The 20,724-nt window shown below is 40.5% G+C and overlaps 1 protein-coding gene across 20 annotated transcripts in view; it reads left to right on the plus strand.

Annotated features, from left to right (window-relative positions):
• The window catches only part of L3MBTL4 (L3MBTL histone methyl-lysine binding protein 4), a 464,367-nt gene that overhangs the window by 251,084 nt on the left and 192,559 nt on the right, over nt 1-20,724 (plus strand). For 13 of the 20 annotated variants that reach the window (XR_013525731.1, XM_078347776.1, XM_078347774.1 and 10 more), the window contains 2 exons: nt 13,998-14,100; nt 19,095-19,163. Coding sequence is in view for 18 of the 20 variants with exons in the window: in XM_078347776.1 (XP_078203902.1) it covers nt 13,998-14,100; nt 19,095-19,163 (172 nt within the window). In the remaining 2 variants the exon portion in view is untranslated. The remainder of the gene's footprint in view (nt 1-13,997; nt 14,101-19,094; nt 19,164-20,724) is intronic. The other 7 variants (XR_013525732.1, XM_035270604.3, XM_078347783.1 and 4 more) reach the window with 1 other exon arrangement.

Here is a 20,724-nt window from a genome sequence, read left to right on the forward strand (position 1 = left end):
ATGGTCAACTAATCTTTGACAAAGGCACCAAGAATATATAACAGGGAAAGGAAATCTCTTTAATAAGTGGTTCTGGGAAAACTAGATATTCACATGCAAAGAATGAAATTGGACCCTTGTCTTATACATATACAAAAATTAACTTGAATGGATTAAAGATTTAAATGTAAGGTCTGAACCCATAGAACTCCTAGAAGAGAACATAGGGAAAAGCTCTATCAAGTCATTGGTTGTGATCTTTTTTAAATATGACAACAAAAGCAAAAATAAAGAAATAAGACTATATCAAACTACAAACCTTCTACACAGAAAAGGAAACAGTCAATAGAATGAAGAAACAATCTATGGAATAGAGAAAATAGATAGAAACAGCTGATAAAGGGTTAGTATCCACATATATGTAAGGAATTCATCTAACTCGTAGCCAAAGGAAAAAAACTGATTAAATAATTAAAAATGATCAAAGGACCTGAATAGGTATTTTTTTTTTCTGAAGAAGCCATACAGATGGACAGGAGGACCATAGCTATATGAAAAGGTGCTCAGCATCACTAATCATCAGAGAAATGCAAATCAAATCTACAATGAGATATCACCTAACACCTGCTAGGATGATCATTATCAAAAGATGACAAGTAATGGCCAGGATGTGGAGAAAAGAGAGAACCCTTGCATACTGTTAATGGGAATATAAATTGGTACAGCCATTATGGAAAACAATATGAAGGTTCCTTTAAAAATGAAAAATAGAATTACCATGTTATCCAGCAATCCCTCTTTTGAGTATGTATCCAAATGAAGTGAAATAAGTATCTCCAGGAGATATATATCCCCTGTGTTCATTGCAGCATTATTCACAATAGCCAAGATAGGGAAACTTCCTAAGTGTCCATCAATGGATGAATGGATAAAGAAAATATATTGTACATAAAGTGGAATATTATTCATCCATAAACAGAAAGAGATCCTGTCATTTGTAATATCATGGTTAAACTGGAGTGTATTATGCTAAGTAAAATAAGCCAGGCACAGAAAGACAAATACTGTATGGTTCTACTATATGAAATCTAAAAATGTTTAACTGATAGAAGTGGAGAGTAGAATGATGGTTACCAGGGGCTGAGGGGTGAAGGAAATGGAGAAATATTGGCCAAATGCACAACTTTTAGCTACAAAACGAACAAGTTACAGGAATATTATATACAGCATGAGTGTTGATGTCTTAATTTGATTGTGGTAACCATCATACAATGTATATGTTTATCAAATCACCATGTCACACATCTTGAATATATATTATTTGTCAATTAAATATTTTAAAATTAGGCTGGGCGCAGTGGCTCATACTTGTAATCCCAGCACTTGGGAGGCCGAGGCGGGTGAACCACCTGAGATCAGGAGTTCGAGACCAGCCTGGCCAACATAGTGAAACCCCGTCTCTACTAAAAATACAAAAAAATTAGCCAGGCATGTTGGCGCATATCTGTAAATCCCAGCTACTCTAGAGGCTGAGGCAGGAGAATTGCCTGAACCCAGGAAGCAGAGGTTGCAGTGAGTCAAGATCGTGCCACTGCACTTCAGCCTGGGCAACAAGAGCAAAAACTTTGTCTCAAAAAATATATATATAAATTTTAAAAATTCATCGTAGCAGTTGCTTATTGTGCAGCATAGCAGAGTAAAGAAGTACATATCTGCAAGTCAGGCACCTTGAATTCTTGTCCTAAAGACCATAATGTGACTTATGAGCTGGCACAAATTATGTGACCATCTAAACCTTTATTTTGTTATTTACAAAAATAAGTGGGCGGACTAGGTCAGTGGTTCACAACTTGAATGGGGAACGCAGAAATGATTCAAAGGCTTGCCACAGGAGTTCTGATTTTGTGGGACCTGGAAGCTGTGATCTTTAAGTCTCTTCCAGTTCTGTATGCCAGTAAGGGGATCTCTCTTCTAGTAGACTCCCAGGCTCCCTGGTCCTGCTATGTCTGTGGCCTCTGACCTCATGGAGCCTGGTGCTGCTGTAGTCTGTACTGGGATGGCACTTCATGTGGTCCCTAGCACTGAGGCGCTCACTCAGGCATGGGAAAGTTAAAATTTGAGTGATTAGACTGTATCATAGGAGCTTTCTCTCCTTCTCTGAATGGAATGCGTTTATACCCACAGTGCAAACGAGCATTGTTACTTGCTGATTTGGCCAGGCAGCAGGTAGGAGGTCTGGTCTCTCACATCTCTTTGCAAGGAGCTCCCTCCGGGCAGCACTAACCCTTATACTCAGTGAGGGCTTGTTCTCTCTCAGTTCTACAGTGTAGACAAATTCAAAGTCACCAGTGAATAAACTAGTACAGGCGGGTTGGAGGGAAGGCAGTTTGCTCCTTTTACATTATTGAAGCATCTGTTACAGGCATCAGGTGGAGGATTTTCCTTCTATTTAGAAACTTGGCAATTCTGCCAAGTCTATTCAAGTGAAATTCAATAATGGAATGTCATTAATTGTAGAGTTAGATTTCAAGCAGAAGCCATGGAGAGGAATGTAATTAGAATTATACATTGTGTAATTGTGTGTGTGTGCACGTGTGTGTATTCTCAAACATTCAAACATTTTCTGTTAAGAATGCCCAAAAGCAGTGGCCCACGCCTGTAATCCCAGCACTTTGGGAGGCCAAGGTGGGCGGATCACGAGGTCAAGAGATCAAGACCATCCTGGCCAACATGGTGAAACTCTGTCTCTACTAATAATGCAAAAATTAGCTGGACATGGTGGTGTGTGCCTGTAGTCCCAGTGGAGGCTGAGGCAGGAGAATCACTTGAACCGGGAAGTGGAGGTTGCAGTGAGCTGAGATTGTTCCACTGCACTCCAACCTAGCAACAGTGAGATGCTGTCAAAAAAAAAAAAAAGGAAAAAAAAAAAAACAAACCAGAATGCCCAAAAGCTTACTGGCATGAAAATTTTTAATGTGGCCCTGTTAGGCTAGTTTGAGAAGGGATTATGGACACCATAGTTACTGCTTTAGATGTACTTTTCAGGTTACTGGAAAAATGGTATAGCCACTCCACTGGGAGTATGTTTCATTCTTATAGGTAACTTTTATATTTATACATGTTTGGTTATAAGAACAATGACATTTTTATCAGCAATGATAGAAATTTGGTTTTTTAAATCAGAAAATTGTATGTGACACTGTCAATGAAACTAGAATGTACTAAATTTCTCCTTTAGTAAAAGAGGAGAAAAGCAGTTCAAAGGCTATTGCTTAAAACCAATACATAAGCTACCTTGATATGCTTATAGCTTTTGACCTGTCTGTTACCTTCCTTCATATGAATAAGAGCAAGCCTAGGGCTAAGGAGTGTACAAGTTATCATCCTTTTAGCTTGAGATTAGTGTCACTTTGCTTAAGGCAATGTGGAGGAAGCGGGGAAGAGAAAGAGAGAGAGAATGAGTGAATGAATGAGAGAGAGAAAGAGAGAAGGGGGATGGTTTTGCCGCATTTTTACTTGGGTAAATGGGAATAATTCAATCATATAAACCAAGTGCCAAATTAGGTGGCTTTTTTTTTAAAGGCTGATTTCTCATAAAAGGCTAAAGGAGGTTTAGGGCAAAAGAAAGTAAAAAAGTCATCTTAGCTCTTTATAATTTCTTTGAAAGATAAGTTTTACAAAAGGTAAAGTTTAAAAGATAAATCTATTTTAATTACTGTCTTATTTCTTAAAAACAATGAAAAATGGAACAGGGTTATCTAGTGAAGTGGTGTTTGCGTTCAGTACTTTTAACTGCCATTTGACTCTTTAGTTCCTCACAGTAAGTCTGTTAGTTAAGGGCAGGCTTGATACAATTTAATTTATTTATATGTAAAACATTTTTGTGTGTATGCCAATAACCATTAACCTTTCTTCTACTCTTAAAATTCTTGCTTCGTGGCTGGGCATGGTGGCTCACGCCTGTAATCCCAGCGCTCTTGGAGGCTGAAGTGGGACAATCACTTGAACCCCAACAAGCCCTTGCTGCTTTTTCTATCCTCATCAATTGGTAAATAACGCATAGACAAATTATTTATATTGATGATCTAGAAACATAACATATGGGTTGTTTGAGAATTAAGACTATCCTAGGCAACATAGCAAGACCCTCCCCCGCCCCCACTACAAAGTAAACAGAAAAATTAGCTGGGCATGGTCGTGTGCACCTGTGGTCCCAGCTTCTCAACAGGCTGAGACAGAGGGATCGTTTGAGCCCTGCCACAGTGAACCGTGATCACAGTGCTGCAATCCAGCTTGGGTGACATCAGCCGATAAGTCTCAAAAAAAGAAAAAAGAAAATCCTATGCTTCTACATTATCTGTGTGGACCTCTCACAATTTCATCCCTTCTGTAAATCAGCAAAAAGGTCATTCTCCTTATTTTTGAAAGGTTAAAAACTGAGTAATAAAACAATCAAATAAAACAAAGTCCCATTCTGTACTATAAAAAGAAGCTAGTTTTGTTGTATTTAAGTGCTTATGGTGTAAATACTTTAAAATACTAATGTTTGAATGGGGTGATATATAAAATCGAATCTACATTTTTTGCTTTCCTCTTTAATGTCATTTTATGCATATATCAATTAAAACTACATATATATACCTTCTTCACTTTCTTGTTCCTAATCCTTACAATGGCTCATACCCAACATACAGCCAGATCTCAGATGCTTCAATCAGAGGCTACAGGTCAAGTCATTCCATTTTCCACCATCTCCCTGACACTGTACTTGTATTTAAATATGAGGTCATCTTTTTCTGGGTTCCTTGAATAATTAGCCAATTACCCACTATATTATTATATCTTAATTAAAGCTCAACATATGATAAATGCATTTTACTATTTTTTGTTAAGAAAATATTTGCCAGTTCTTTATGAAGGAAATGGTCTTCTGTCTCATTTTAAATAATAAACAAAGGCAAGTACAACATGTTTTCCTTTTTGCCTTGACTGCTCTGAAGCTCTGTCAGATCTGGAAAGAGACTTTCAATGTTTGCATTCTTTTCTTACTGTATTATTATTTCAGAGTGGAAGATAAGTATTATTATTATTATATCGACTCATCTCTTTCAGGACTCTACCACATTTCTAAATGTATCCCTATGTCAGGCAGATGGTTAGATTGCCTTTCTCTCCTAATATTGACATTGTAGTACTTTAAAGATTTTTCTAGATCACTGAGTAACTATAAAATTGACATTTTTAGGAATGTTTTACAATTTTTTGTTGCATTTTTATTTCACAAAATTATTGTTCTATTTTATTTAGGTATCATGAAATATGATATCCAAACACAGGTAGAAGCAACCATAGTGTTTGGTTATACTATTTTCTTCTATTTGAGACACTAATTATTATAGCACAATGAATATTTATTTTCCCAAATTTCATTAGGAGAGGAGAATAGGTATGATTAACCTATAATTTTAGTTTGAAATACCACTTATTATTTGCATTCTCCCATGTTCAGGGGTAATTATTTCATTAGATCTTAGCAAACTGTAATATAAATTTCCTGGGGGTGGCGTGGAAAAAAACCAAGATACTAACCAAAAAATTTCCAATCCAAAATAAAGATAGTAAAAGCTTGATTATTTGAAACAGAAACGTGTCATAATTGAACAGTTTGCTTTACAGATTTTTAGTTCACTTTCATACCTTGCTCCCTGCCCCATTCTCAGATTCAGCTGTCGAGCTTACTGCCTGTTTCAACAAAAACAAAAAGCTGTCAGTGGAGAAATTTGTCTTCCTCCGCCATGGGTGCCCCTCGTTTGCACCATAGGCTTTGCCTTCATCAGGATTCGGACTGGCGACAGTCCTTGATTGCCCCACAGCCTATCCGTAGTGGGATACTGCTCTGTCACCCCAAGCTCACTCAAGGACTTTTTCCCACAATTAAACCACTTTCTACATGATTAAATTTTCCCTGTACTGAAATAGTCTCATCATCACCCAAACAAAAACAGTAATAGAAATGCCATTTGGGGCATCAGCCCACTTTTTATAACTACTTTGTACAACCTTTTATATAAAAACTTCTTAAAAAGTTGTTTAAACTATAGCTTCTCCCTTTTTCCTCTTGCACTTTCCCTTGAACCTCCATCAGGTTTGCTCAAACCTTTTCATTGAAAACATTCTTGCCACAGGCACAGTAGCCCAGCAGGTTGCCAAGCCCTGCGGCCAGGCGCAGGTGCAACCCTGGCTGGTCTGCGCACCTTCTCCACAGCTTCCTCCTGGCTCTCCCTTTACCCGCTGGGCTCCTCCCTCTCAGCCGCCTAGTTCGCTCTTTCTTTCTGGTCTCTACATCTCATTGTTCCCAGAGTTTAGTCCTCAGACGTCTCTTTTCCATGGACATGAACTCACTGTGGGTCTCATCTAGTACCGCTGTAAATACCGGGTGTGGATCTTCCTGTATGGGCTCTGACGGCCTGATTCCAGACCCAGCCACGATGCAGAGCTCACAGCAGGCCTTTTATGAGATGCGGGGAGAAGTTAACTGCTCACAGAGGAGTGCGGTAGACGTGTTCTCACCGATTCTTTCTTCACTCAGTGCTGGCCACTGTCTCCCAGCCAACTCAGAATAAACGGGAGACTGGCTCACACGGTCTCATTTCCCACCACTCTTCCCCTTGCTCAGGCTTTCTGGCAGTTGTCCCAGCATGTCCCATGCTCTCACTTCAAGTAGAATTCTGCTCAAATATCAGCACTCCTTCCCTGCCTCCTCTGCCTTAAAAATCTCCCCAAGTGCACCGCTCACTTTCTCTTCCTTACCCCACTTCATCTATCTGCCTAGCTCCACCTGACCTACTGTCATGCTTCTTATCTGTTGACTTATTCCATCTTTGGCACCAGAAGGTAAGCTCCTCGGGGGGCAGGGTCTTTCTGTTTGTTTTGCTGCCATATCCCTAGCAGAGGAAATACCAGCATCTAATTAACCTGCAGAATCTCTTTACTTGAATGGATAACCCTCAGTGATTAATTTTATGTTACAAATAAGAAAAAATAAAATCTTAACTTACCTGTTATCAGCGACATTTAAATCTATTTCCCTTTTCAAAGAAGCAGTGCTTGTGCATCTTCTAGTGGGTGTTATCACCCAGTGCTAATGTCATTTCTCAATTACAAATAAAAATCCTTGCTAAATGAATCAGGTTGAACTGAGTACTTTATCAGCTGTGAGTAATTAGCATTGAAGTAGAGACAGGAATGCTCCTGATTCTTATTTGATTCTTATTTTTTTTATTCTGGCCAACATCAATCCATAACTCATCTATATTTTTAAATGAATAGATCATCTTACTTTGCTTCAGGGTCAGCATTACCTGTGCTTCAGGGTCAGCATTACACTGTGCTATGGGCATCTGTATATTAAATAAAATTACAGTTCTGAAAAGAAAGTACATTCTTAGAAGGAGGATGATGATCTCAGTCCGTAACCCATTCTGGGTAGAATAATAAGTGTTTTCATTTACATCACTCATAGTCACCAATTTGGGTCATTTTAGAATAAGAAAAGACAGTTCCCTTTCTCATTTTCTAAGTACAAAAGCACAATCTCTTTTATTCCTTGATTTTTGCCTTGATCTCTTATATCATTTTTACATGACAACATATCTAAAATCCATATGCAACTTGAGCGTTTTCTTTTAAGGACAATTGCTTGATTTCACAAAAGAAAAATCAGAATAAAATTGCTGTTTTATTCTAGGAGTTTTTATCTGCTAGTAACACAAAAATTAAACCACTGGATTTAATCAAAGAGAGGGTTATTTTTCCCGCATGACAGATCATTGGTGTAGCAGGTCCAAGGCTGGCGGTGTTCTGGGCCCAGGCTCTGTCTTCCTTTATTCCCTTCTTCCCTTGACACCTTTGCATTTGTCTCTGTGCTTATCATCTCATGAGCATTAACATCTGCATTCCAGGAACTCCAGTGAAGGGGGAAATGGGCAAAGCAGCACCAGTCTCATCTTCATCCTTTTAACAGGAAAGAAAAGCATTTGTCCTTACGGTGCCTTTCCCTTTGGTTCTGTTATCCAGGACAGTGTCAAGTGACCATGACCAGATTTAAAAGAGACTGGGAAAGAGGATTTGTGTATCTGGGCACATTGCTGCCCTGAGCTAAATCAGAGTTTGGTTGGCAAGGAAAGAGGGCTGCATGCAGTAACTATGCAGAAATGGGGAATACCACAAGGACATCTTAATATAGTATCATGTTAGGGTAAAGCATTATTTATTATTCAGATAATTCCTAGTTTACAAGCATATTTTCTTTCTTTTTTGTCCTTTCCTAAAGAATCTTGCCATTAGATTTACTTGTCTAAGTAAAAGTTTTACTTGCCATTACTTTTACTCCTGCCTGAGTAAAAGTTTTCATAGAAGACTTGTAACAAATTAGGAGTTATTCATGCTGCTTGATATAGCAAGCAGCTCATAGGATTTAGAAATAAAAGATCAGAGAGGGGTTTCAGACCACTGAGCTCTTAAAGAAGAATAAAATAGTGATGATCTCACAGCACTGATAACATAATGCTTCCAGGTATTAATTATTGCTGTCTTTATTACTATTTTTGTATATATTTCCCACTCATAAAACGTACTTATTGAGTATCTATTACCTGAGACTCGCTGCTCTGGAAGATACTGGGGATACAGTGGTAAACAAGTTTGATAAGGTAAATATCCTCACTCCAGTGGACGGAGACAGGTGATAGAAGCAGACAAACTACAAAACTAATTTCAGGAAAAGTGGTAAAAAGAAGGCAAGCATAGGTAATATGGTCAGGGATAGTGTTTCTGAAAAAGTGATTTAGAGCTGAGAACATTTCTTCTTGAGACCTAATTGTCGTAATATCCAAATTATAGTAAGATATTCTTGGCAAAAATATGATTATTTTCTGAACAAAAACATTCATTTGTTGGTAGGTTTCCTTTATCTTAGAGGAATAATGTGAACTGCTGCAGAATTTCTTTTTCCCAGTGGATGGCTCCTTGTCTTATTTGCCATTGATTCAACCTATTATACTTCATCATTCACAATTTAATGAGGAAATTGCTAGATCCCATGCATTTTTATTTCCCGTTCTTCTTGACTCTTTGTTATGTATTTGCTGCAGTTCTTAATGTGATGGTTCTTCTCCCCCAGTTGAGGTCATGGCTTTCCTTCCAGCTCTACCTAGGAGAGAGTGATGGTATCCATCAGGATATGGAGATGAATATGCATTGATAAATATTAAAAACATTGGTTTAAACCTTAATTTAATAAAGTACATAAAATAGTACTGAAAACAATATTAAGTAGCATTCATTGAAAGGTCACTATTGTGTGTAAAATGTCCATGCAGAGTTCCATCTGGGCTGGCTGACAGTATTTTTTGCTTTTTTGTTTGTGGGTTTAATATTCTAGACCTTTATAATGATAGCTTGGGTAATATATTGTGAGATGCAGTTTAGAGAAAACTGTTTATATACTCTATGTTTCTTTTCTCTTAGATCCCTTTACTGAAATACTATATATTTTTAGAATGACAAAAGCATATTTCTTAATGATTTGTTTATAATTTTTTTTGAGATACAGTCTCACTGTCTCCCAGACTGGTTGAACTGCTGGGCTCAAGAGGTTCTCTTGTCTTAGACTTCAGAGTAGCTAGGACTATAGATACATGCCATCATGCCCAGATAACTTTCTAAACGTTTTATTTTTTTATTTTATCTTTTTAGAAATAAGGTTTCAAATTCCTATGTTTCCCAGACAGGTTTCAAATTCCTGGCCTCAAGAGATCCTCCAACTTCAACCTCCCCAAGTGCTGGGATTACAGGCATGAGCCACCATGCCTGTCCTGTTTACAGTTTTTAAACATCACTTCCTCTGATTTGTTTAAAAGTTGTTTTTTAAAACGCTGTTTCCAAAAGCTGACTTTGAGTAGGGTAGCTCTTTTTTTCTCTATTTATGCCTCAATGTGTTTCACAAAGTCATGAGAGCATAAGATGTACTTAAGACATACTTTCCTATGGTTCAGTAAATGTAATGAAAATGTATTTGAGGCTTAAATATTTGTTTTAATATCACCACACATTGGGACCTAGCCTCAGTGAGTATTTCCATGAAACCTGATTACACTGTAATGCAAATGTATTGCTAATATATAAGCTGCCTTTCTGGACTATGAGTGTCTCTCAAAGGAATACTCACCTATTCCACACTAACTGAGCACTATCAATGTGTCATGCTGGATACCGGTGGCATCAGTGGTGAACTAGACTCATGCCTGCAGCTGATAGTCCAATAAGAGAGATAGACATTAAACAAATTATTATTTAATTTGTAATTGAGGTAGGTGCTATATAAAATGGGGACCTAACCTCCTCTCAGCAGTTAGCCTGAGGAAGTGAAATATAAGCCAAGACATAAAAGATAAGCAGAAGTTATCCAAGCGGACAATGGAATGCTTTTGCCAATATGCAAATGTCCTGATGTTTGAATGAACCTGGCATGTTTAAGGAACAGGAGAATGCAGAATCCTGAATGAGGAGAAAAATCAAGTCCAATCATACATCAGCTGGGCCAGGTTAAGAATTTGAAGTTTCATCCTAACAGCAATGAGAAGCCATTGAAATGTGCTAAGAGAGAAGTGATATGATTAGATCTGTGATTTTAGAAGATTACTCTGGTTGCAAGATGGAAAAGACATTAGGATGAGTGAAGAATCACTATTGCGATTCTTCAAACAGGAAGATGGCTTGGATTAGACCAGTCACAGTAGTTATGAAGATAAGTTGGTAGATAAAAGAAATATTTGAAAAATTGAAGACAGATTGATAGGGTGCTGTGAAATGAGGGAGAGAGGATGTAAAAGATCCAGGCTTCTTACTGGAGGGTAACACAGTCATGGAGATGAGCTGCTCTAGAGGAAAAGAAGGCTGGGGGAACAAGACAATAGGTTCAGTCTGAACATGTTGAGTTTGAAATGACTTTAAGAAATAACTATGGAGACATCAAGTGGAAAGATGGATAAATTGGTCTGGAACTTCAAGAATGCCTGGGCTATAGTCTGTGAGCGTCTGTAGCATACAATTGGTAAATGAAGCTGTAGAAATGGATGGCCCAGGAATCAATGGATGTTGCCTGACATTTCAGGTTGATTAGAGGAGGAAATGCAAAGGAGATTACAAAAGAATGCTCATATGCAGAAGGAAAACTGTCAGAGTGCGATGCTGCCAAAGCCAGCGGACAACAGCAATTCCAGAAGACTGCCAACTATATTCTAAACTTTATGCTGTAGCATATGGTACAGTATACAGTTTCAGTAAATACCTATTCTGCAAGGCAGTGATCAGTAGCTCAGTAAGTGCTTGTGGAATATGTGAGTATTCCATAGTTCTTTTGAGAGGGACTCAGAGTCTAGAAAAGAAGCTTGTATATAAACTATAAATTTGCATTACAGTGTCATTAGGTTTCATGAAAATACTGACTGAGTCTGGGTCCTAATGTGTAGAGATAGTAAAACAAATGTGGCTCAGGAAAGGAGCCCTGAGGAGGAGGAGATAACTACTTTGAGAAGTTTCCTCTGAACAAGGATGGGGAACAGCAGCTAAGAGGGGATGTGGGATCCAAGTTGAGTTGCAAACTTTTGTTTTCTCTTTTGTCTTTGTTTTTATGATGGAAACTGGAGCATGTTTAAACGTTGGTCAGTAGTCAAGGAGTGATTGAAATATATCATGGCTTGCAGATGCTGGAGAATGGAGGGTGATGAGATCAAGCATAGATGGTGAGGGATTTGCTTTGGAGAGGGGAAAGTGCATCCCGCACTGCAGTGGAAAGGAAGGAGGGGAAGTGCTGGGCCAGCGGTGAGGAGTCGCTCTGTCCACGGGCGCCTGGTCCTCAGTTAGCAGCAGGGAAGTTCTGCTGTGGAGGACTGAGGGCGCAGGTCAGTGGCAGTGTGGAAAGCTGGTGTTTTGGTAACACCTTGTCTGCATGATGTGCGTTTTTTTTTCTCCAGGAGAACTTCATTATGCAAAACACAGAGCAGCAGGTTGTTTCAGGTGATCTGTCGTTGGCTCCTTCTTTTTCCTCCACAGCCAGACGTGATAAAAAAGTCAGAGAGCAAAGGAGTTTAAGATCCTTGCAAGAGAGGGTTAAATAAAGTTGACAGAATCTAAGTTAGACAAGGGAAGGGATTATGGCCCCTCAGAAGGGGCTGAGGAAGAGAAGAAGGGAAGTTAGTGGCCTGGAAACTCCATTGGCATTGAAAACATCAGCAGCACTTGAGGCACCTGAGCATGCGGTATGGACAGATATGGTTTTGTGGTCAGGTGGGATTTTAGATGCAAAGCCATTTTGGGTGATTACAAGACCCAGAGGGTTTTCTTTGTGTGGCCCAGATGGATTGGGGACCACTAGACCCAGGAAGTGACTGACTGAAGTGTTCCGGTGGCAGAGCCAGCAGGATGAGTGCATGGGACCTGGGCATGCCTGAGTGATTGCCAGACTTGGGACAGAGCAGAACACGGAGAGCCAGTGCCAAAGTCTTCCCCGCCTGATGTGGAAATAGTGGGCAGACAGTGGAAGGCTAAGGTGTCAGACTCAGAAGAGGAGACTTAAGAGGCATGGCCTTGAGGCACAGAAAGGAAGACCGCCCTGACTTCCCTGCAGCTCTGGAGTCATGTGACCCCTGTGGAGGGCTGTGGGAAGCCACATCTTCAGGTCGCTGCCCCATGAAACCAGAACTGGGAGATGGGGAATATTGAGATGAGGATGAGGAAGCAGGAGTTTGTTGAACAGGAAATGAAGTCTGAGAGCTTGGAGGGGAGAAAGAAAGTGTGGGATTGTCAGGGAAGTAAGGCCCAGAACAGTAGGAGGTATGGGATGGGACATTCCAGGAACTGATATGTGTGAGTGTGCATGTGTGTGTGTACCCACGTGTGAATGTGTGTGTTTAGGGGTAGAGAAGACTGAGGAAAATAACAGAGCAGGGCATGAAGGTTTTGATACTGATAATATTTAGATTTACACTGCCTCTTGGGCTTGACAAAATGCTTGGCATAGAGTACAATGCAGTGCAATGCAGTACAGTACAGTATATAGTACAATATAGCACAGTGTAGCATATAGTATGGTGTAGCATAGAGTATATAGTACATGGTAGCTTAGAGTACAATGTAGTATATAGTATAGTATATAGCACAGTGTAGCATATAGCATGGTGTAGCATAGAGTATAGTATATAGTACATGGTAGCTTAGAGTACAATGTAGTATATAGTATAGTATATAGCACAGTGTAGCATATAGTATGATGTAGCATAGAGTATAGTATATAGTACATGGTAGCTTAGAGTACAATGTAGTATATAGTATAGTATATAGCACAGTGTAGCATATAGTATGATGTAGTGTATGGTATAGCATAGTATTAGTATAGAGTAGCATAATGTCAGTTCTTTCTTTGCCTAGCTTTGACTGCCACTTGAGTAAGTGTGGGCATATGTGCCATCTTCAGCATGCCCCCTTTGCTAGCCCAGTTTCTGTCCAGTATTCCAAGATCCTTGTTCTGGTTGAGTGGAGGCTTCACTGAGGACCCCACAGCAGACCTTACATGCTCGTGTTCTCAGCTTGTGGCTGTATTGCCTTTGCCATTATTAATCTCTGAAAGAAATAAGTGAATGCGGCTGTATTGCCTTTGCCATTATTAATCTCTGAAAGAAATAAGTGAATGTTCTCATATCTGTTTTTAAAAATTTTAGTGCCTATTCATTTTCCTCTCTCTCTGATATGGGTTGTGCTGTTAGTGTTATTTATTACAGCACTGGTATTTTCTGCTAAATCATTTAATATTAATAAAACATCATAAGTCACCTGTAAGTGGTTTTTGGTGATGGTTTGTTTAATTTGCAAAGTCTTAATTAGCATCATTTACATATTTCAGATTTGCGGTCTTCTTTAATTGAGGGTGTTTTCAAGGCATGTTCTTTTACTTCCTGAAGGAACGAATGATGTGAAAATCCTTCCAGGTCAAGCTGTCTGTCCTACTCCCGGGTGCCGAGGAATAGGCCATATCCGTGGTCCACGTTATTCGGGACATCACAGGTAACATTTTTCTTATTTAAGTTATTTTCTGGATGAATGGAAACATTTTGCATATTAGCGGGTACATGGAGGATCATAAATGAGTCTCATGGAGCCAGCTGCCCCTATGACACTCCCACCTCTGTGTTACCAAGGCCTTTCCTGGACATTTTCCTCTGCTTGCCAACTCGGCCCTTCTAGAGCTTTCTTGAAATTATGAGGCATTTCCCAGACCCACTTCATGTCCCAGAATCTCCTTTCTCTAACAATTTTCCTACCAAATGCATACTGTCATACACACCCACCACCCTGTCCTGAGACTTGGTTTCTTCTAGAGAAATTCCAGAGCCTCTTGCCTTTTCTACTCATTTTCTATTTACCTTGCCTCTATTTCTTTTTCTCTCTTTCTTATTCATTTGGAGATAATTCTATAAAAGAATAGAAAACTAGTGTGAAGTTATGTTGCAGAATATGCCCATGTTTTAAGTACTTGATAATATGCATATGAACAGATGTTGCTTTTAAAGAAAAATAATACAAATTAATATGTAAGCCCTTGCTGCTTTTTCTATCCCCATCAATTGGCAAATAGGGTATAGATAAATTATATTGGTGATCTAGAAACAGAATATATAAATTAAAACTGAAAAAGTTAATATCAAATTTGTTCAAATACACAAATTTATAAACAAACATTATAGAAAAGTTTATTATAAAGAGAAAAGAGTAAGTCATATAATACCTGAAGCAAGAAAAGATTTGTTTGAATAGAGGATCTAAGTGTAGTACAGGAAGTCTGTGCTTTATCAGGGGCTTATCTGGTGATCCTGGAACTAACACCTAAAACATTTTTAATTGAATCAAAGGAAATGCCACTATAAGAATAATGATAAGCACTCCCAAATAGCACACATGAATATATATGTGATAAGTGAGAACCTATTAACACTTTAATAGAGGTGCAAAAGGAGTAGCCTCTGGTCCTTTTGTTACTTATGTAACACTTCCAAGAAAAAATATAGTATCCATGAAAAAGAAATAGACATGAAAACTGCTTGGTGACTTGTGCAAATCTGTGGGACTCGTATTGTGAAAGTGGAGCTGGACCCAGTGAAGACGTCTTAGTGTTAGCAGTGTTAAGTCTGTGCGGGTCTGCAGCAACTCAATTCTTGCCTTTTCAGAGGACAGAATTTGTCTGAGGGGCATAAGGCAGAGTGAGAGACTGAAGCAAGTTTTTGAGCAAGAGTGAAAGATTATTAAAAAGTTCTAGAACAGGAGCAAAAGGAAGTAAAGTACACTTGGAAGAGGGCCAAGAGGACAACTTGAGAGAGTCAAGTGTGCCATTTAGACCTTGCCTTGGGGTATTTATACACTGGCATAATTCCAGGTGTTGCATTTCTTCTCCCCATTTACTGGTGGAGGGTGAACAGCTTTTTGGCATCTTGCACAAAGAATTGGACAAAACACACAAACAAAGCAAGGAAAGAATGAAGCAATGAAAGCAGAGATTTATTGAAAATGAAAGTACACTCGCAGGGTGGGAATGGGCCCGAGCACAGGGGCTCAAGAGCCCCATTACAGAATTTTTTGGGGGTTTAAATACTCTCTAAAGATTTCCCATTAGTTACTTGGTGTACCCTATTTAGATGAAGTAGTGGGCCACAATCAGTCTGATTGGTTGTGGAAAGCAACCAATCAGAGGCTGAGTGATGCTACAAGTTACACCCCTATGCAAACATGTGATTGGTTGCAAACAGCAACCAATCAGAGATACTTTCAATTTTCCATCTTTCATGCAGAAAAGCAGGGGTGGGAGGTGCAAAAGGAGTAGCCTCTAGTCCTTTTGTTACTTACATGTGGGAAGTTGGGGTTTTTCTTTTGGTTTAGTTCTAGGAAGTCAGCATGAAGCAGCCTTAGGTTCTCTGGCTCCAGACCCTATTCTCCTGCCTCACCCTGATTCTTCTGGAGTGGACTGTCCACATGTGCAGTGGCCTGCCAGCATTTGGGAGGGGCTGTGATATGGTTTGGCTGTATCCCCACCCAAATATCAACTTGAATTATATATTCTAGAATTCCCACGTGTTGTGGGAAGAACCCAGGGGGAGGTAATTGAATCATGGGGGCCGATCTTTCCCATGCTATTCTTGTGATAGTTAATAAATCTCACTAGACCTGATGGGTTTATCAGGAGTTTCCACTTTTGCTTCTTCTTCATTTTCTCTTGCTGCTGCCATGTAAGAAGGGCTTTTCACCTCCCAATATGATTCTGAGGCCTCCCTGGCCATATGGACTGTAATTCTGATTAAACATTTTTCCTTCCCAGTCTTGGGTATATCTTTATCAGCAGTGTGAAAACAGACTAATACAGTAAAATTGGCATCAGTAGAGTAGAGTGCTGCTGAACAGATACAGGAAAATGTGAAAGCGACTTTGGAACTGGATAAAGGGCAGAGGTTGGAACAGTTTGGAGGGCTCAGAAAAAGACAGGAAAATGTGGGAAAGTTTGGAACCTCCTAGAGACTTGTTGAATAGCTTTGATTAAAATGCTGATAGTGATACGAACAATAAGGATGAAGTTGTCTCAGATGGAGATGAGGAACATGTTGGGAACTGGAGCAAAGGTGATTCTTGTTATGTTTTAGCAAAGAGACTGGTGGCATTTTGCCCCTGCTCTAGAGATTTGGGAACTTTGAACTTTAGATGATTTAGGGTATCTGGCAGAATAAATTTCTAAGCAGCAAAGCGTTCAGAAGGTGACTTGGGTGCTGTTAAAAGCATTCCGTTTTAAAAGGGAAACAGAGCATAAAAGTTCATACAATTTGCAGCCTGATGATGCAGTAGAAAAGAAAAACCCATTTTTTGAAGAGAAATTCAAGCCTGCCACAGAAATTTGCATAAGTAGCAAGGAGCCTGATGTTAATCCCCAGGATCATGGGGAAAATGTCCCAGTCCATGTCAGAGTCTTTCACGCCAGCCCCTCCCATCACAGGCCCAGAGGCCCAGGAGAAAAATGTGGCTCTGTGGGCTAGGCCAGGGTCTTGGTGCTGTGTGCAGCCTAGGGACTTGGTGCCCTGTGTCCTAGCTGCTCCAGCTGTGGCTGAAAGGGGCTAACACAGAGCTTGAGCTGTGGCTTCAGAGGGTGGAAGCCCCAAGCTTTGGCAGCTTTCACATGGTGTTGAGCCTGTGGGTGCATGGAAGTTAAGAATTGAGGTTTGGGAACTTCTGCCTAGATTTCAGATGTATGGAAATGCCACCTGGATGCCCAGGCAAAAGTTGGCTGCAGGCACGGGGTCCTCATGGAGAACCTCTGCTAGGCAGTGTGGAAGGGAAATGTGGTGTCAGAGCCCCCCACACAGAGTCCCTCCTGGGACACCACCTAGTGGAGCTATGAGATGAGGGCCACCATCCTCCAGACCCCAGAATGGTAGATCCACTGACAGCTTGCACCATGCACCTGGAAACACTGCAGGCACTCAACACCAGCCCGTGAAACCAGCCAGGAGGGAGGCTGTACTCTGCAAAGCCACAGGTGCAGAGCTGCCCAAGACCATGGGAACCCACCTTTTGCATCAGCGTGACCTGGATATGAGACCTGGAGTCAAAGGAGATCATTTTGGGGCTTTAAAATTTGACTGCCCTGCTGGATTTCAGACTTGCATAGGCCCTGTAGCCCCTTTATTTTGACCGATTTCTCCCATTTGGAACAGCTGTATTTACCCAATACCTGTACCCCCGTTGTATCTAGGAGGTAACGAGCTTGCTTTTGATTTTACAGGCTTATAGGCAGAAGGGAGTTGCCTTGTCTCATCTGAGACTTTGGACTGTGGACTTTTGGGTTAATGCTGAAATGAGTTAAGACTTTAGGGGACTGTTGGGAAGGCATGACTGGTTTTGAAATGTGAGAATATGAGATTTGGAGGGTCCAGGGGTAAAATGATATGGTTTGGCTGTGTGTCCTTTAAAATCTCAAATTGAATTGTATCTCTCAGAACTCCTGTGTGTTGTGGGAAGGACCCGGGGGTAATTAAATCATGGGCTGGTCTTTCCCATTCTATTCATGTGATAGTAGACAAGTCTCAGGAGATTTGATGAGTTTATCAGGGGTTTCTGCTTTTGCTTCTTCCTCATTATCCCTTGCTCCCACCATGTAAGTGCCTTTTGCCTTCTGCCATGATTCTAAGGCCTCCCCAGGCATGTGGAACTGTAAGTTCAATTAAACATTTTTTTACTTCCAGTTTCAGGTATGTCTTCATCAGCAGTGTGAAAATGGACTAATACAGGCCATATATGCAGTGTGTTTACTGAAGTTGTGTACATGCTCATTGGAGGCATTTTTCGCTTACCATTCGAGTGTTCCTAGAGAAAGATCATATACCAGTTAGACTTCGACATTTGCCTCTAAGTGAACATGCTTGGGCCTACTCACCCAGCTCCTGAGATCTTATCAGGAAGCTGCTGATAACCAGTTTCAGGTGTTTTCTATCTGTTGGGAGGCTGCCTTTCCCTGGCACCAGCTGTGACCAATTATTATTTTAGCGAGACAGTTTAACAACCACCTGACCATCACCTAACGGTTGCGTGACATTCCTGGGGTAGGGGGCCTCCCCTGCGTTGCTCATGTCTGCCTACCTACCTACATTTTTTTTTCTTTTTTGCTTTACCAGATAAATACATTTTTTGACGTTCTGTTCCATGTTTTAGTACCTACTATAACAACAGTGCTGTCTGAGGCTAGGAGGAAATGAGGAAAAAGGAAAAATGAGGGAGGAAGGGGAGAGGAAGGGAGAAGCCCATGATTAGGAGGATGCCCTGCTGGAGTTGATGGAGCCACCTTCTAGACAGCAATAGGAGGATATAGCTACAGAGATCATCTTCCTCAGGCCTTTCGTTTGTGTGTTGGAGAGTGCGCGCACGCGTGTGTGTGTGTGTGAGAGAGAGAGAGAGAGAGAGAGAGAGATCTAGAGCTGTGAAGCCCACTATGATACTCACTAGTCACCTGCCTCTGTGTTCCTTAGGCACACTTGGTCATATTTCACATGCTCAGCAGCCGTTGTGACTAGCAGCTACTGCATTGGACAGCAAAGGTATGGAACATTTCCATCATCCCTGAGAGTTCTGTCAGGCAGCCCTGAGAGAGTCTGGCACACTGCGCCCTCTCATTGTAGTATTTTGAGTAACAGGTACTTCCGGTGAAATGACTGGCCATCTTAATGCCTCCTTCAGAACTTGAACCATTATCAAAGTTAGTCATACCACAGTGTTACAGTTGGTCTGTCTCTCAGAGCTCTCTGGTGATGCCTGTCCTGTGGAGCTGGTGCTAAAATAACACTGATCATTCTTGGACCGCTCTGAGAGGTGGTGGAGCATCCCACACAAGCCTCTCCTTCCCCTTCAGCAAAGCCAGCTTGCCTCCTGCACTGGGCCTGTGTGTTGCTGACTGACCTCTCCCTGCTGAATTCTGAGAAGGCTGTGGACACAGACAGAGTGGCCATGCTGCACTTTGTTCCAGCAGCTTCTCTGAACTTTTGCTCATCTGATATAATGTAAATGGGGTCTAGTTGATGTTCTTCTTTGTATTATCTACTTATCAAGGGAATATTTTACTTAATTTTATCTACCAAGTAGCCTTTAAAGGTTGGCCTCAAAATTTCTGTATGAATGAGAAGGATATAAACGTAAGGGTTTAGAGAAAAGCATTCTATGAAGCTTAGAGAAAAACATGAAATACTGAAGATGTGATAGTGAAAAGAATGGGCATTTTTAGGGAGACACCATGCCTGAGAGGCGATCCTGTCTCCAGGCCTCATGCATGTGCAGGACTGCTGGGGTGATGAATTCTCATTGCTCTTCTCAGGTTAGACCTCATTATTACAGAGCACTCAAGTAAGAGCAAGGTCTCCCACTGCTTCATGATTCCAGGGTCTCAGAAATGAAAATGAAAAGCAACGGGTACCTGCATCCAGCATCTGTCTAGAATGGAAAAGACAAAAATGAGAGAACTTGGTGTTCTTGACCTTGCATTTTTGTTGAGGAGTTATAAGGCATGTAAACCATTAGGTAAATGCATTTTAACTTACCTGTGAAAGGAAATGCAAACAGATTTTATTATATTAAATACTATTTTGTCTTAATACGAGGAATTCAAAATTCCTTGTATTCAAGGAATGAGGATAAATCTTTGATGGGTTACTGTTGGCTGAAAGGTGTCATTGAAGAGTGGAGGTCATTAGTAATGTAGGTTATTTCTAGTAAAATGCTGGATATGTCTCTCTTCGTTTAATCATTTAATCATTGTTGGTTTTTTTTTTTTGTTTGTTCGTTTTTGAGATGGAGTTTCGCTCTTGTTACCCAGGCTGGAATGCCATGACGTGATCTCGGCTCACTGCAACCTCTGCCTCCTGGGTTCAGTAATTCTCCTGTGTCAGCCTCCTGAGTAGCTGGGATTACAGGCACGCACCACCATGCCCAGCTAATTTTTTGTTTTTTTTTAGTAGAGACGGGGTTTCACCATGTTGACCAGATGGTCTTGATCTCTTGACCTGGTGATCCACCCGCCTCGGCCTCCCAAAGTGCTGGATTATAGGCATGAGCCACCGCGCCCAGCCCTAATAATTGTTTTTTACCCAATCAATTTATGAATGTAAC

Source organism: Callithrix jacchus, chromosome 13 (genome assembly GCF_049354715.1).
Source record: "Callithrix jacchus isolate 240 chromosome 13, calJac240_pri, whole genome shotgun sequence".
NCBI classification, from domain to species: Eukaryota; Metazoa; Chordata; class Mammalia; order Primates; family Cebidae; genus Callithrix; species Callithrix jacchus.